This window comes from Manacus vitellinus, unplaced genomic scaffold (assembly GCF_001715985.3).
Source record: "Manacus vitellinus isolate BGI_N305 unplaced genomic scaffold, ASM171598v3 scaffold_63_pilon, whole genome shotgun sequence".
Taxonomy (NCBI): Eukaryota; Metazoa; Chordata; class Aves; order Passeriformes; family Pipridae; genus Manacus; species Manacus vitellinus.
In genome coordinates, this window is record NW_021940711.1 from 1415013 (window position 1) to 1432553 (window position 17541).

At 40.1% G+C, this 17541-nt stretch overlaps 1 protein-coding gene across 1 annotated transcript; it reads right to left on the reverse strand.

Moving 5' to 3' along the window:
• Positions 1–2008: 2008 nt before the first annotated feature.
• Positions 2009–17485, reverse strand: NADSYN1 (NAD synthetase 1; the record flags this gene model as incomplete). The annotated part of the gene is made up of 20 exons (XM_018083427.3): positions 2009–2143; positions 4899–5075; positions 5521–5649; positions 5735–5804; positions 6203–6334; positions 7086–7192; positions 8492–8627; positions 8959–9127; positions 9783–9885; positions 10514–10562; positions 10787–10911; positions 11087–11161; positions 11920–12051; positions 12910–13027; positions 14162–14250; positions 14935–14986; positions 15391–15480; positions 15864–15917; positions 16774–16890; positions 17361–17485. Coding segments are annotated over 20 exons (2103 nt in total), but the record flags the coding sequence as incomplete, so codon positions are not given.
• Positions 17486–17541: the final 56 nt, after the last annotated feature.

A 17541-nucleotide genomic window follows, 5' to 3' on the forward strand; every position in this document is an offset into this window, starting at 1 on the left:
CTGCAGGAGGATCTCTGCTCCCCCATGGACCCCCACGTGCTGCAGGAGGATCTCTGCTCCCCCATGGACCCCCACATGCTGCAGGGCACGGCTGCCTCACCACGGGCTGCAGGGGAACCTCAGCTCTGGTGCCTGGAGCACCTCCTGCCCCTCCTTCTGCACTGACTGTGGTGCCTGCAGAGCTGTTCCTATCGCATGTTCCCACTCCTCTTGTCTCAGGCCACAGTTACATCTGTGCAGTGTTTGTTTCCTTCTTATAAATATGTTATCAGAGGCATTACCACCATTGCCTGCCTTGGCCAGCAGCAGGTCTGTCCTGGAGCCACCTGGCATTGACTCCATTGGACACAGTGGAAGCTTCTGGCAGCTTCTCAAAGAAGCCACCACAGGAGCCTCCCACCCCCAGCTCCCAAAACATGGTCACAAAACCCAATACAAGATGTCACTTGTAAAAAGTGACCCCATCTACATGGGGTTATTTCCCATTCTGAGGAGGCAACGAAGCACTGATAAAATTGGAGCTATTTTGGTAACAGTTGAACAAGAGGCATCAGGTGGAACAGACACAGTGAAAATTTCTGGATAGTAAAAGGAAAATGGGGTGTATTCAGCACGAGCAGGGAAGAAATAAAATGCAATTTGTACATGTGTAAATGCCATTGCTAAAAAACACAAGTGTTCTTTTACCAAGTGTCTGAAATATTCAGGGTAACCACACTAACCAGGAGTGCATGTAAAACATTGTATTATCCTTGCTATTATTTTTTATTTGAATGAAAGCAAGTGTTTCCTCCTTTCCTCTTCAGTGATTGTCAGGAAAGACAAACCAGTGGCTTCAGGAGGGAAAAAAGAAAAATGAAGCCTTCAAATATACAATGAATTCTTGAGCTTCTGTTCAAAATTCATCCACTCCCTCTGTCTGCAATGGGAAGTGGAAGTGCCCAACTAACTGGGAGAGAAGGCACATCTCACCTGGGGTTTTCCAATAGACAACCAAACATTCTTCACACCAGCAGTATCCACTAAGGTAAGTTAGTTATGTATTTAAATTAATACAATACAATAAACCCACAACAAACAATGCAGCATCTTTAACTCCAAGTGAATCAACTCTGTCTGGATCATGAAAAACAAATGTGGAGAAGGTGCTCTTCAGCAGACATTTCTCACCAGCACAATGCAGGACCATTTTAACAGAAGTCTCACTTGGTCTGAGCTCTTCTGCTGTTTGAGTGTTGTTCACCCAGAACTTCAGAAACATGTTTCTAGTTTCCTCTCTTAAAATTGCACCTTTCAAAACAAGTTTTAAAAAAGAAACAGAAACAGCTAAACATTAAAGGCAGAAAAGGCAGAAAAGGGACTCAGGCACTGGACACATTTAAAAGATCAGTGAAGTTTAAATTTAAGCTTTTGCAAACAGGAGGTGGAAGGTGGGTAATGCTCTAATTGAGCTCAAAGGAAGCTGGTTTTATACTCCATTCTGCAATATAGAAACAAAACAAGAAGCTGAACTCTTAATTTTGATCCCACTAACAAGGAGATTACCCATCTGCTTCAAGGTAGACATGCTTTCAGTACCTTGCTGAATTAGACTTTATGTGATCTTTCAAAACACTGGACCAGTCTACAAAGTGAATGTTAGATAAATAAAAACCATGAAAAATAAGCACTGAGTCAATTAGCATGACAAAATTACAAGTTTATTGCAAAGTAAGATGAGTTTTTTCCCTCAACAGCACATGCCAGAACTGTTAAAATTTTACTTTCAGCTAAATGTTACTCAAAAATCATATCCCAGTTATGAGAACCAAACTTCATGTGTGTATGTGCATTTACTTTCACAAAAGACTACCCTGCATTTATTTATTAATGATGGGCTTATCCAAATATTTTAAACTAAGTATTTGAAGGAAATCCTTAATAAGTGATTCCTTAGCCAATTTATAGTTTAAGTATATTGGGAATAAACCAGGGAGTCAATTAAAAAAAAAAAAAAAGAGGACTCAACACTGCTCATTATCACAGTATAATCCAGTTTGGAACATTCTGCTTTGGCAAATTAATTACCACAGTTAAACAAGACAGGAAATCAGTCCATGTCTTCAACTGGAGAAATTCCTTCCTTTTTTTCTAGTTTGGATACCTGCAAGTAAAAAAGGAAACCAATTCAACAGTAAAAATGAGCTTGCATTTAATGTCTCCTGTCTTTTCAGACTTCCATCACAAAACAGTGTGGAGCCCAGATTTACCAGGAACCAACAGTGGGATACACTCCAGGGCACAGCTGAGCTGAACAGGGTGTTAGCTGCTGTTAAAAGGTGAAGCTTTCTTCCCACCCACCCCTCCCTTTGGCTGCCTGCTTCCATCACCTCCAAGTTTTTTGTCACTTTGGTGACTTCATTTGGCTGCCCAAGGAGTGAGACAGGCACCAAAGCCATCTCAGAAGCTGGGAGAAACAGGGAGGCAGGCAAGACTGCCCTTTCAGTGACAGCTGTCAGAGCAGATCAGGTTGTAAACCTGGAATCTTGCCCCTAACAGAGAGCCCAGAATAATTAACATGACCACAGGAAATGCTTTTCATACTCACAGAGTTCTATAAAACTGACCTTCACTGTTCTTAAAGCTTAAAATTACTTTTATTAAGCTAAGATGTTGTTAAGGATAACAATATAAATAGTTTCAGAAAGGATTCTACAAACTCAGGGAGAACAGACCAAGAGCACAAACTAAACACAGTGTTCTGCATGTTACCTCTAACTCTGGAAAATTCTACTCCATATATCCCCTATGAGGATATAGAGGGAGAATCATATAATAAATTCCCTGTTCTTATGTTCCTCCATCAGTATCTGCCACTGGTTGTGAAAGACACACAAATATCAGGTTTTCAGAAGGCTGATAAAACTTTTGGTCATTGTGGAATGACCAGTAAACACTGGAAAAAGCAGAAGGCAGCCTGCAGACACCCGATCATTGGGGGTGGATGTGCAACTTGTCCTCTGTTCCTCCAAATTATGCCACCTATTGAAATCCCAATGAACATTTTGGCATCTAGAAGTTGTAAAAAGTGCATGCTCGAGCCACAAATCCTTTATTTCAGACACAACTCCAAGGCAGAAGCTACAGACATAGCTACTGGTGCTCTAAACCACTAGAAAGTTCACCCCCTGGGTGGAACCCTCAGTTAGGTAGAGCTGAATGACACTAAGACTCCAAGGGCACATCTGGCAATTCCCAGCAAACACTCTGATCTAAACTTCCTCTTACCTGTTCCTTCTGCAGCAAATACAAAGGGAATTTTGCACTTAAAAAGAGCAGACAACTAAACTGGTTTGACTACACTACAAACATCCAAAGCAGAAAAACTCTTTCCACAAATCCAAAGGGTTTCTCCATCATTAGCACTCCAAGCTGTTTCCATTCACAAATGAGCTCGACCTGTAATGTGACTCTTCTACAGGAAAACCTGGCATTACCTAAATAAAGGTGGGGTTTATGTCGAGTTTATGACTTATTTTCACAGGCTTGTTTACTACACCAGAAAAACCTTAAGTGCAGATTAAGTCCCAGGAGCAGAACTCCCAGTGAGACATTGTCCTAGAGAGTGACTGTCTTCAGAAATACAATTGTGCTGAACACACACAGTAAGAGGAAACCACATTCCCTTTCCTGAATAGGGCAAGTTATTATTTTCCAGTCTTGCAAAAAGCTAAGTGAGTTATCAGCTCAGGTTACTGCTGAACTCTTATCAGTCCAGGTTACTGTTGCCTGCAGGCCTGACTCCCAGTTTTCAGGAATAAGTTGCAATGGCCAGCACCCTTGCCCAGCACAACTGCTATTACATACAAATCTAGTTAAAGAGTGTAACAAGATCCTGCATCATTAAAAGATCTTAATCACATTTACTGTAAGCATAAAATAATTACATTTTGGTCCAGACCCTACAAAAATATTTTACCCAACTCCCACTGAGGCCAAAAGAACTTTTGTCCTGGACTTCAGTGGGAAAAAGTCCAAAATGATGGAAAAAAACCCCCACCATACAGACCTACAATAAAGTACTGCACATGGTAGCTTTTATCCCAGGTTTCAAGGTAATAAAACACTATTACAACATGTCTGGCATTTCACAGAAGAAGGAATTAATATTTTATTACATACATAAACATATTCTTAAAAGCAACTGGAGTGTAAAATCTCTGGCAGAAAAACTTTCAAGGTGCTAAAATCCTTCACCCCAGCACTTTTGCCATAAAAGAGGCATTAAAAAAGAGTTTGAAGGGTTGGCTAAAAACTACAAAAAGTTTGGTTCTTGTAAATGCCTGAGCCCTTCCACACCTCACAGTGCTCAAACTAAGAATGGTACCGTTACTGTTGCTGTGTTTGAGCAAATATGCACTTGTGAGTCAACCAAAGTGAGGTTTAAAAAAGCAACTGTTGCAGAAGCAGCTGGGAAAAGCATTCACAGTGAATTGCTGCCTCTTATTGGCTTTCCCCACACAGATGTAGGTCAAGTCTTAATTCTGCAATTAGACAGATCCCTTCAGACGGGTCCTGAACTGAAAGTGAAACACATAAGCCTGTTGTCCTGACTAGCACAAGACTCCATGAGTTTGGGTACACTTATTAGTTCCTGGCCTCAGTAGATATATTCTTTTTTTCCTTGTTTTCATAGCATTATGACAATAAAAAAAAACCCACCCAAACCAAACAGCCTACACTGAAAGCAGAGGATTCTTGGCCTCGCAGTTACGTGAAAACAACAATCACAGTTATTTCTGTGGTAACTAAATTGCCCTAAATGCTCGTGGTCTTGTGCTGGAGATTCACTGGAACCAGGCTCAACCCACTGTGAGGATTTTAGATACAAACCCATGCAAGAATAAGAGGGCATTTACCTGTTTGTCTATACACCTGAACTGCCAGGACCACGTGGTGTTGTAAAGGAAAGGCCTCAGGTCAAACCTGTTGTCGTCAGGGCTGTAGTTTTCAGCGTGGTAGGAAGGAGTGAGGGTGGTCATTTTATGCCTGTTAACTGAATACATCCTGAAGAAATGCTTGACCTTGGATGCCACCTGGTGTACAAAGAATATAGCCCTTAATCAGATGAAGTTTCTTAGTATTTAAAAGATTTAGAGGAGAAGAGTATTTTGGAGAGTGTGTTCTACCATTACACAGTGTAGATATTCTTCCAGAGCAAGAGCCATTTTTTGGTCTCAGAACACATAACCAAAGGCTTCAAGACTAGTTGGCCATCTATATTTCAGAGAACAATTCTCCCTTGAAGGTGTCATTCTGAAGCAATTATTTTCAAATTACCCAATTACTGTTTTAACAATTTGCAACACAGACAACAAGCTCCATTTAAGAGACGCAGACCAGCTCTTGCAGCATATTCTAATACACAAAATAATGAAAATATCCCTTTCAGTTAAAAGGAACTTGACCTTTCTCCAAACATTTCAGCAAAAACATTATCTTATTTTTATTTTTTTGTTGTTGTTACTTTTGGTATATTACCTCTCTTGGAGTACAAACTTCCTTCCACATATTAATCAGCTTGCAGAACATACTGTATGGTCCAGCCTTTGCAATTTTTCTTAATTTGCCATAGATGGAGAGCTCTGCATATGTCATCCCCATATCTGCCTGAAAACACACACACAGGAAGTCACTGAAAATCTTAACTATGGAAACTATAATTAATAGTTTTATGGAGCAATTAATTAATTACCTCATCAGTTTGAGCCACTTGTCCGTCCACCAGGGGCTCTAACTCTGCAGTGGGTGGAGCTGACATGATACTGTAAGGAAAAGGTAAAAGGAAAAACATGAATTCTATCCAGTCTTATGAGTGTCAGTTAACAAAACAGTCTGCTTTGTTAAAAAAAAAATCAAATGCTCTATTCAGAACTTTTTCAGGGCATAAGCTGCTAAAGGACTAGATAACTAAAGAAGTGGTACCTGCAAGCTAGTCCAGGTTTAAAAAACAAAGCATCTGGTTCAAACAGGTCCTTCAGTGGCATTAACCCCACAAATGCTTGCACAGGGTTGTGCAAGCCCACACATTTCAGAACAGAGAGGTGTGCAGAATACTTGGTTAGCACTGGAAGTACTACTGCAGCTTAGCTCTGGTGGCAGAGAAAACTAAAGCATAAAGCTCAAAATATGCTGCAAACACAGCCAGTGAACCACTGCTCACCTTCTGAGGGCTGTGAGCTGGAAGTTTTCAATGCAATACTGGATGAAGTTCTTCAAATCAGTCTTGCTGATGCCACCAATGGGATTGATGTCAGCACTGGAGCAATCGTACTTCGTCAGGTAGCCCCGGAGACTGAGCCAGAGAGGGAATTTTATATTGGCATTGAAAATAATAATGTAGCTGTAGTATAACATGTGATCATTTATACCATATAAATAGGAATTTATATGCTGAAGAAAGAAAGGGAGGAACAGATTGCACATTGTTAATGTATTTATACCTAAAGGGCAAACATGTTCAGCTGCAACAGGGCTATCCTAAAGCCATGGAACTGCCTGCAGAAGGTATTTTAAACAATTATGAAGCACTGCCAAGCTGCCCACGCTAAGGCAATATATCTGATGCAAATACCACGCTGACTAATTAACAAAATAAATCCCAAAACACCCACAGAACCAGTACACTGTACTCTCACAGCTTTAGAGGTTAACAATCCCACAGTCCTACAGGGATTGCTTTAATCTTCAAATACTCAGCTCTAATAACTCCAGAGTTTAAAATCTCTTTTTCAACTCAAAGTTCACACCTAAATTCCTAATCCAGTAATTGAAAATGCCACAAATTGGGAAGTTAACCTAGTGAATGCACAGGGCAAGCTCTACTGAAAACAGCATATTACTGGAAAGCTATAGCAATACTTTGGCTAAACTTCTGAAAAACAAACAATTTTCCATTCAGGCTGATTCTACTATTTCAACTAATTTCACTGTTATCAGTGTATTCTTAGGTTTTTTACCTCTTCTCAGTAACAACCTACACTGGGATTTGGTAAAGTTGCCAGGAAATGCAGTGACCTGGGTTTAGATTTCTAATTTTCACCCACCTTTCATCCACATTGGCAGATCCCAGCACCAGCAGTCCCCCTGGCATCCCACGAGCCCACAGTGTCAGCTGAGCAAACAGGTAGGCAAGGACCATTCTTATTCTAGCCTGCAAAGCAAAATGAAAGAGAAATCAAGTTTACAAAGCAGAGTTAATTTCTCCCCAGTCACTTTTATTAATCAGTTCCCTAAAAAAACCCCATAAAGAACAAAATGTGAGTGGTGGTACTGCATGAACAGCGGTCTTGTGGAGAGGATGCTGAACACACTTAGTAAAGCCAGGTTCAGTATCTGCCACTGCCACAGACTTCCATGACTGAGCAAGTTTGTTCTGCTCTGAACTGCAGAACGGGGAGCAGTTGCCATTTTCTACCTCCTACAAGGATCCACAAGGGATGAAGTGTGCAGATAAACCATCTGTCTACCACCCTGCCTACTTTTACAGAGTAAATAAATCCCTTTATTCAAATACGTGACATTTGTAACAAATTCACTTTGCTTTTTTGTCCCCTTTCTGAAATTCAGCTTTTTCCAAGGAAAAATAAAAAATATACCAAGGTTTGGTATTATTTGGTAATAATACCAAACCAACCTGGGATTCAGCCTCCAGCTCCAGCCACAACTGTGGTGTTAAGCAACTCATGACACTCTGTGACTAAAGCCTATCCAAAGAGCTGATCAAAGATCCAATGTTTGCTTCCAGAGGAGACAGCTGGATTTCTCCAGTAATAGAGGGGAGAAAGATCAAGTCCTCAAACTAACAGAAAACTACCAAATAGGATGACCAACACTGAGCCAGAATTGAAGCAGAGTTGCTGGTTGGATTGGAAGCTTTTTAGAATAGGCCAAAATAAGCCTAATGAAGATTAAGTACCTCCTGATGTTAAAAAAAAAAGAAAAAAAAATATTAAAATATTCTCTTCTACTTTCTAAAACCAAGGACATCTAGGAATTGAAATAGGTAAGCTTGATATCTCCCTCAGAGACTTTTAGAGGCTGCCAACATTCATCAGGGGAAAGTGTACAGCAGCAGTATTTTTGGGTCTTGACCTGCCACAATCCTGCTGGACTCAGACTTGCCTGTTGAGATACTTTGCTGCTTGTTTTCCTGACCTGGCAACTGTCTGTTGGGATGCTTTTCTAAAAGGCACCTAGACCAGTGCTGCTGATGGGATACAGGCAGATGCTCTTCCTTCCTGACCCTCCTACAGAAGTCATAAACAACTGGTCTCCTCCTGAATTATGTGAGACTGTAGATTTCTGCTGCAGACAAGCATTTATTTACTGGGAAGCCCACGAATCTTCAGGGACATACCACAAGTTCAGGTTGGTATTTTACCATTTTGTACTCTAAAAAAAAACCAAAACCACAACCAAGAGGGTCTGACCTGATTCAGCCTCCACACACCTGCACATTCTGCAGTGCTAAGCTTTCTCTGCTGCTCCCTCCGTAGACAGAAAATCGGGGAGTTCGACCTGTCACCATGCTGAAAATTCCCACAACAGCTTTCACAGCCACATCTATGTTCAGGTTGATGTGATAGCTGAGAAGAATTCAAGCAGAAGTGACTCAACCAGCACAATCTGGCTACATAAAATAGCATTAAAAAGCAAAAAAACCCACCCATCATGTGATGTTTTAAGGCTGCCAGATCTGGTAGGAAGAAATTTAGGAAAGAACAACACTTTCCAGAGGCTGTGCTTTGCCAAACACTTTTAAGTTTGCCTCACATTAACACTTAAATAATATCTGTAGTAATCCTACTTAACACACCTCCTATTCCTCTTATTTTTTCCCATTTTAGAATTTGCAAGTTTGAGATGAAAGTCTTTGCCAGAACACGTGTTGTTTTTTTTTTCCCCCCCAGCTTGTACCTGCCTATTTGCTCAGCCAGAAGTTTTGCCCTGTTGCAGGTGTCCTGGGAGGAATTCTCACTGGCCATGTAGCACGTGGTAAAGACACGCTTGCAGAATTCCCGAGGATCCTCGGGGATGTAGGTCTCGTCGTGGACAATCCTTCGGGCATCAGCCAGCACATCTGCATCTGAGGGCAGGGCAAAGGAACACAGCAAGAGGGCAAATTGTTGCACTCCTGCTACCCAGGACATGCAAATACCTTGTGCCTTCCTTGTATTCCAGTTCAGCTTCACACCAAATGAGATGATTCCATCGTCTAACTCCCCAGACAAAATTTCAGGGATCAAATAAAAGAATTACTGGGTTTGATTCTGATTTTGGACATGGAAATATTAAATCCTTTTGATCTATTAAAGAATCTTCGTAGAAAACCTAACCCAATATGTAAAAAGGTTTAGTCAAATACAAAAAGTCTATTTAAAGCCAGTTTTAGAGCTTGAACCATGCCTAACCATGCCGATATTAACAGAAGGAGAAAACTTTCAGGATAAACTGAAACCCCAAAACTACATCAGCAACGAATAATACTCCAGACAGAAACCAGTCTGAGTTCCACATCCAATTCTTGAACCCAAAATGAAAACTACTAAGCTAATTCAAAAAATCTGAACCTGCACATAGGTTTTTTGCTTGGAATTTCAGAGGAGATGCAAAGGACTCCATTGGAACAACTGGGAAGGAGTCTGCCAACGATGACCTCTTGCATCTACTACACCCAGATAATATTAACTTGTCTGTAACCATTAGTGAGCATGGCTGGCCAGACACACAGATCTACTTACTTCCATTCTTGACTGCCAGGCAAACCTGGTGACACATGGAATACACTATGCAGGCTGTAGCAGAGCTGTCGATTCCACCACTAAGAGGTAGGAGAAATCCTGCCTTGAAAATAGAGCAAGGAAGATGTTCCATGTAGCAAAATCAGAAAAAAAAAATACACTGTACTATTTAGAAACACATCTTGTAGTGAAAGAATGACAGGTGCATTGTTCAAGTTGCTTATATTCTACTGGGGAAAAGCAAAATAAACTCTCCTCAACTGGATAATAAAACAAGTAGTCAGTGTAAATCCTTTGGCTAGAAAAACTTCCAGTAAGTCTTTACCCTCTAGTAAGAAAGAAGAGATAATAAAAATGATTACTTTTTCATATATACTTTACTATTAAACTGAATTATGAGTTCACATCACTCTGCTTATTTTAGACATCTCCATTATACCATTCCAATATTTTCCTTACTGAAAAACAGTAAGAAGAAATCCCCTTTGTTAGGTAAGCTTGACTTGCAAAGAAAAGCACGATTCCTAAGGGAAAGGTGCAAAGAGTACACTGAAGTCACATTTGGAATACAATTTTTAAGTCTGAATGAGCTACCAGTGAAAAACTCTAACCTTGAACCTTGGACTAACATCCCTTTGCATTCCCAGCTGCACAGGATTGCAATGTGCCCTGTCCCTGTGGCACAGAAGACGATGTGTAACCAAGGCAAAGAACAAAACCAATTATTTTACCTGTTTGCTGCGCCTTAAATAGTCCCAAAGCCAACATGCAGGTCCAAGGCTGAAATTACAGAACAGGATTATTCTTAGAGGGTTGTGGAATAATACCTAAGCAAGTCAACATATTTCCTGTGATCTTCCAATGAGACACTTTCTTTACTTAAATCTAAGTAACATCTTATGATTACCTCTTTCTTTGGTTTGTTTGAGTTTTGGTTGGTTTTTTTGTTTTGGTTTGTTTTTAATCAAAATAATTTTCAAGCAACAGATTCAGTGTATGTTTACCTGATCTCCTCCTCAGGACTGTGATATCTCCACTGGATTGGCATACAGGTAGGTACAGCTACATCATCAGGACATGACAGAGCAAAATTCACTTTCACCCTGGGATAAGGATTTGCTTTACTTGCCTAAGCAACAGTACAGAAGAATTCGTAAGATATCGATTTTAAAGCAGCATATACCTATAAAACATCAGATCCACAGAACATTGTGAAAAATCAAGACATGCAAATACTTTTTAAATTCAGTAACTATTCAAACTTGGCAGAGTTTAGCAACACAACCTCCCCAAAGGATTCTTACCGCCAGGTTACGGGATGAAATCTCTGCTCTGTAACTTCGGACATCCTCCAAGTCCAGAGTGGCAACCAGCACCTCCTGTGGAAAGGCTTTCAATGTCAGATCCTTCCACACAAACACATGAACAATGCTTGGCAGGCCAGGACTATAATAAAAAAGAGTCGGGGAAATTTTCCACACGGATTTTTATGCTCACTCCACAGGCCATCTCTGGCTCAGCAGAATTCCTTAGATTAAAGAGGGAGCACGACCAATCCACCCACAAACCACAACAAATTTATGGCTCTTGTCAGATGGCTGAACAAAAGGTTCACCAGAAAGCTGTGGCAAAGGACAAGGCAAGAAGCACACTGGGGAAAGAGATGGATTTGGCACATAATGTGAGGAAGCCTGCAATTTTGGTGACAAATCTACTGAGAAGGCGCTTTCTGAAGTAGAGCTCAACCTATGAAACCTTTTGTCTCAAAACTGGGTTATAATTAGAACATTGCAACCATTGCCCTTTTTTTCTTTAGATAAGGGACTTTAAATTAACAGGGTCTCTCCCCCACCTAGTGATTGCACACAAAAACATTTTCATGAAGTTCTTCGACTGTGACAGCTCTTCCTCCCTCACAAAAGCAGGAGAGCTACTGCAGATCAGATCTGGGCAATCTGACTAAGAAAAAAGCTTGGATCCAGTTGAATAGCATAGTTAAAATACATCTTTTTTTAGTCTAGGGACCTGGGCCCAGTGTCTGGAATGTCTGGAACACTGAGTGTTCACCATGTGTTGAGCATCAAGGTAGCCTTACTAATTTCAGCTGTAACCAGCAGCTCTGGGGTGGATATATTACCACATCATCCAGTGAGAACTGGGATCCTTGTGCAACTGTTTCTCCATTCATGGAAATCATGGCACAGCCATCATAATACAGACGATCACCATCACAGCCCTTCTGGTTTGCGAAAATGTATATTCCACCATTCTGGGAAGGAAACATGCAGGAAACAAGGAAAAATGCTGTTCAGAACACAGCACCTGACAGGGTGTTAAAAGACAAAATGTTATCTCTGTTCCTGCCCTTCTTACAGTCTTCTTTGTACCTTGTAAATGATTTAAGGCTGGGGCTCTCCCTTGTCTTTTGCAAAGGTACTTTGCATGTGATGTGCATGACAGAAACAAGTAATGACATGGAGTAAATGCAGCGAGTGAGCTCTGTCCCTTTCACAGAGTTGAAAGTCTTCTATTAGCAGCAAGAATAGCCCAATAGAGAGGGCAGAACTTCCAAACTGAAATTCTAAGTTCAAATTGAGATTAAGAAAAGCGGGAAGATGATGACAGAAGCTGTGTTTGGATATCTGAAGACAGAGCAGATACTGTTAAATATAACCAAAGCCTGTTAAATTACAATGGTCAAGCAGTTGCACATTTTTCACACTGTAATGTATACTCATTGCTTTATTTTTGTCCCCATCACTATCAGCTAGGATTACAGTCCAATTACTTGATGTCTTCTTTTCTTTAAAACAAACAGAACCCCCGAAGCAGAAAAATATTTTTTTAAGTAAGAAGATAACAGAGAAAAATTAAGGCTGAGTTTAAACACTGATTTTTATTTCCCCTTCCTGATATAGTTAATGATATTTCCCCAACACAACGTTGCTATGTGAATGAAAATTGGGAAAGAAACCGCCATTTTCAGGAAATGAAAGAGACTTTTGGATGATTTTTATATGTTGACTGTCAGGGCCCCCACACTCCTTCTATGTCCTGCCACAGGAGAGGAGACTGTCCTGAAAAAAAAAAGAGGTGCATAACCTTTTTTGGATATTAAAATTAATACCTTTGCTGTGGCAGAATTCACCAAATCCACTCGGGTGTGAGCCTTTCGCAGCACGTGGTGACTCCCAGAAGAGTTGGTGAAGATTTCCACACCATCAAGTCCCATGTCAATATGAGGGCTGTCAAAGCAACATGGATACACAGGGCAAGGTCAGCTGTGGGACCATTTTCCTTGTCTCTTAATAAATCCAAAAACAGAACCACAAAAAGGAGATTTTTTGCTGCCTTTTTTTTTTTTTTTTGACAATGTCCTAAGAAAGGAATACTGAAAAAAAAAATCACATTTTTGACAAACCACACCTTCTGCAGTTACAAGAAAATTAATATCTGTAACTGTGAGATTTGGAAATATATCAGGAACATTTTGTTTATTTTGTAAACAGCTTTCATGGTGCCACATCTCTACTCCACCCCTTTGTGAAAGGGATCTTCTTTGTCATTAGGAAGAACTTTAAAATTGTAACAGGAATTAAAACAATAACAGGAAATACTACTTAGGTTAATAGGCTTTGCTTTTCCTTAGTGACTATTTGTTGCTTCCTTATGCACTGTGTGATGCTGGTTAAAAAAGAAAGCAGCCAGGACTAAGCTAACAGCTGAATTTTTAAGAAAAGTGAATTTTTAAGAAAAGTGATGTTGCCTAGAAGCCTGTGCTCTGCCTTGTCAAATAGAAGAGAGCTCAATTTGTCTGTGAAGAGGAGTGGCTTAGAGAAGTTGGTCAAATCCAAGGCTAACAGGAATAAAGTAATTAAAAGACTTAATCTCAAAATTCTGAGACTATGTACAGTGAGTAGGAATAATACAAAGTTATGATTGCTGGACAAAATCCATACTAAAAATTGATACAAAATACCTTTGAGCCTCGATCAAGTTACAGGGACAGATCCAGAGAGGACATTTCAGCCTCAGGCTGAGCTAAAAGCTGAACAGTGTCTGGATTGTGAGCACTACAGTTTACCTGTCATTTGTTTCCTCAGGTCACTTCTTTCATTCTGGTTCTTTTTGTATCTCTCTCCTACCTTCTGTTTCTAATTAATTTAGCTTAACCACCCACATTTCTTGGCCATCCTGCACCTAGCCTAGTGACATCTTTCCCACAATTTATTTATTGCTCCTAATTATATTTTAGCTTACTGTCACTTTCTGAAAGATAAATTACATAGAAGAATAATAAGCAGATCTTTTCAAACATTTATTTCAGGCAGGCCCAGGGTATGTTTTAGTTTATTTTTCATTTCCTTTTCCCCTTTTACCTATTTGGTGTCCAGAGTTCTTCACACATTTCTGCCCCTAGGCAGGTATCTTTGGTTGCTAGCACTGCATCCCCAAAAGGAACAGTTTCCTGGGAAGAAACAAGAACATCCTTATACACATGTAATACAAGAATCTATTCAATTCAAAAAGTTAACTACAAATCTTAAAAAAATATAAAAATGGAATACCCATGCGAAATGAGTGACACAATATCAATCACATTACACCTTCCTTCTTTTTGTACCAAGTTTAATAAAAAAAAAAAAAGCTCTAAATTGCAAATTTCTGGATTGGTGGGAATTTTATGTTGAAATTTCAGTAGTATCCAGATCCAGTGCTTTGCTTCTATCTACAAAACAGAGACTGTTTCATGCTGTGAATCACATTCCTGCTTAAGTGGAAAATACCCTAAATTTTAGATCCTTCTGAATCAAGAAGGCCAAATGATTTTTTTTAGTTTTATTTCTTTTACTTAAAAACACATACCCAATTCCAGTCTCAAGCACAGATAAATGCAGTACCAGAATTGTGCAAAATAAGAAAATCAAGGTCCTGTATACTCAAATAACTGAGGCTGATTTTAAATTTGCTTGCTTTGTTGCCACATGCTAACATACAAAAGGTTAAATTATGCTCTCATTAAATGTAACTGAGAACTACTGAGACCTATGAATTTGCAACATGACTGGCAGCAGAATTTGATGTGCTGCAGTTTTTAATTGCTGACTGTGGGGGACACTAAAGTTAAAAAAAAGCAAAAAAAGCAACCTACCTGTCCAGTCACTTCCTGAATTATTCTGGGTAGAAAATATTCCTCCACGTGCCTAAAGCAAGTTTATAGATTGTGAATGCATTAGGTAAATCACAGCATAAAAAACTTACTCCACATTCTGACACCTTCTAACACTGATTAAAGAAACTGTACTGAAGTTGTACAGCGTTCTATGTGTTTAAAAATAAAAAAAGATATTTAAATAATAAAAAAGATTTTTAAATTAAAAAAATATTTAAAGTATTTATTGCAGTTAAATAAATCAGAAATGTTAAGATTATAACCTTGCAAGTTATAGCTCTTTGCTTCAGAAATGCATGGTAAACAATGCTCCATCCTAGCTAGAAACTAGACCTGTAAAAAACAGACCATTATTTGCTGCAGAGATTTCAATTCTGCTGCTGCAGCTTCAAACAGCTGTGTTTTTAAACACAGTTTTAACAGTCACCAGCATACCTTGCTTTGCTCCACGGGGTGAACCACCTGAGTTCTCTGTAGTTTCCTGCATTTGCCAATGCTATTTTTGGTCTGATCAGAAGAATTTTCCTTAAATCACAAAACAGAACAGGAAGGGCAAGTTAAGACCTGATGTACAGCCAGACGAGGCTATATCTGAACACTGGTTGAGATCAACTCTTTTTTTTTTTCCTATTATGATGTACATTGAATAATTACTACATGCAAACACTTTTCAATTTTCTGTTTGCAGACTCAAGGGGTTTTTCTTAAGTCTTTCAAGAACCAGTGAGAATTTAGTTTCTATAAATCCAGAAAAAAAAAGAGATAGTGAAAAACATTAATTCTCTCTCAAAATTTAGTAGATAAACTCCATCAGTCTACATAGCACTGAAGAATCCTTCTTGAAGGCCAAATAGCTGTCTGAAAGGATACATTAATGTGTTATACCACAAAACATGTAAAAAACTTACTTATTTAGAAAGATCACCCGACAGTTGTAGCGAACATTTCTGTGCAGAACAGGCCTGTGAAAAGAAGAAGCAGTTAGCAGTGACTAAGCTCATTAAATGAAATTATAAAAGCTACAGAATCTACTTCACTGCACAAAACCTATTTTTAAGACCTCACTAAAAGGAATTAAGCAGAACAATATATCAAGTTTTAGCTTCTAATTTTTTTAATTCAAGTAGTTGTTTGAAAAAAAAAATAAAAATCAGAGTTACTGACTATCCTGTCAGTCTCAGATGTGTCAACTACTACCCAAGCAGTGGCATGCCTTAGGAACACAAGCAGACCAGAAGAGTCCCCTTGGCTGGGCCAACTTATTTAGTCAAATCTGACTTCCCATGATATCACCAACCCAGTTCAAAACCAATTACACATTTAAATCAATACTAACACCTCGGTGTACGTGTTAATTTTACAGTAATAATTTATCACTGGTCACTGTCAGCACATGACTCACAATGGTTTCGGTGATTTTGACACACACTTAGGTTGCTTAAAGATGTCTGTCAGTCAAAGCAAGTCACCTGAGCCCCAGCATTCCTAAAAGACAGTCAATTTATAAAGCCCTTGGTGCTACATCCAACACAAAATCTGAGCTGGGCCCAGCTGTTAGGGTTCCAAATAAATAACAAATATCCTATTTGTCTCCTGAAGGGCTCAACCACCCGAAATCTTTAAAAGGATCATCTTTCAGAAACTGTTTCCCATGTTGCAGTCCTAGTCACGGTAATTAAGAGGGAAAGTAGTGCAGTTCCTAAGATGCATTTGAAAGTTTGCTGCAGAGCCCTCGCTATCCAGAAACACGGCAGAGGCAGCATTCCCTGAAGACCTACCCCTTTATCACATGTACACAAAAAAAGCCCCAAAACTTACATTCCCACATCACAGATAATATCTTGAGTAGCTGGAGACTCCAAAAGCTTTTCCAGAACTTGAAAGGAATGCAGGAGCGTGTCAGACTCATAATAGTGATCCGAGCAGCCGTAACCACTGCATACAAAAACAATAAGAAATCAAAAATTCAGCTAATTCAGCACCGGAGGTGAAGAACCAGAACTACTTCAGACTGGGTGAACATTTCACCCACACAGGTAATTTATACAGAAAATGAGGAAGGAGCGCTGCCAGCATCATCCCTACTGACAGCATTTAAAACTCCCTGGCGTTTTACATCGCCCCACGACATTCCTTTCAAGGGCAGCATTCAGGCAGAATTCAAAGCGCCACATTTTCTCTGAAGGGAAACTCGCCGAAGTCGGTTAAAAAAATCACCGGTATCGGTCAGGTCGCCAAGCCAAACCAATCCTGTGCTCGCAGCTCCAGCGCTCTTCTCAGCGCCGACAGCCGCACGCTTGAAGTACTTACTGAGCTTTGGGCACTGCGGGGCTGCGGGGCTGGTTTTCCTGCTCTGTTTTTTCACGATTAACCGGGAACGCAGCGAGCCAACAAAGCGCTCTTACCAGATCTCGAGCTCCGGGCCCAGCCGGTACCGCGCTCCTCTGCTCCTGGCGATGGCGATACCTGCAAGAGCGGGGGGGTAAAGCCCGGCCCTGCCCGGGGCTCCGGGACAGGCACGGGGAACGTGAGGGAGGCAGGGAGGGAAGGCAAGGAACGGAGGGAAGGAAGGGGAGAAAGAAGGAA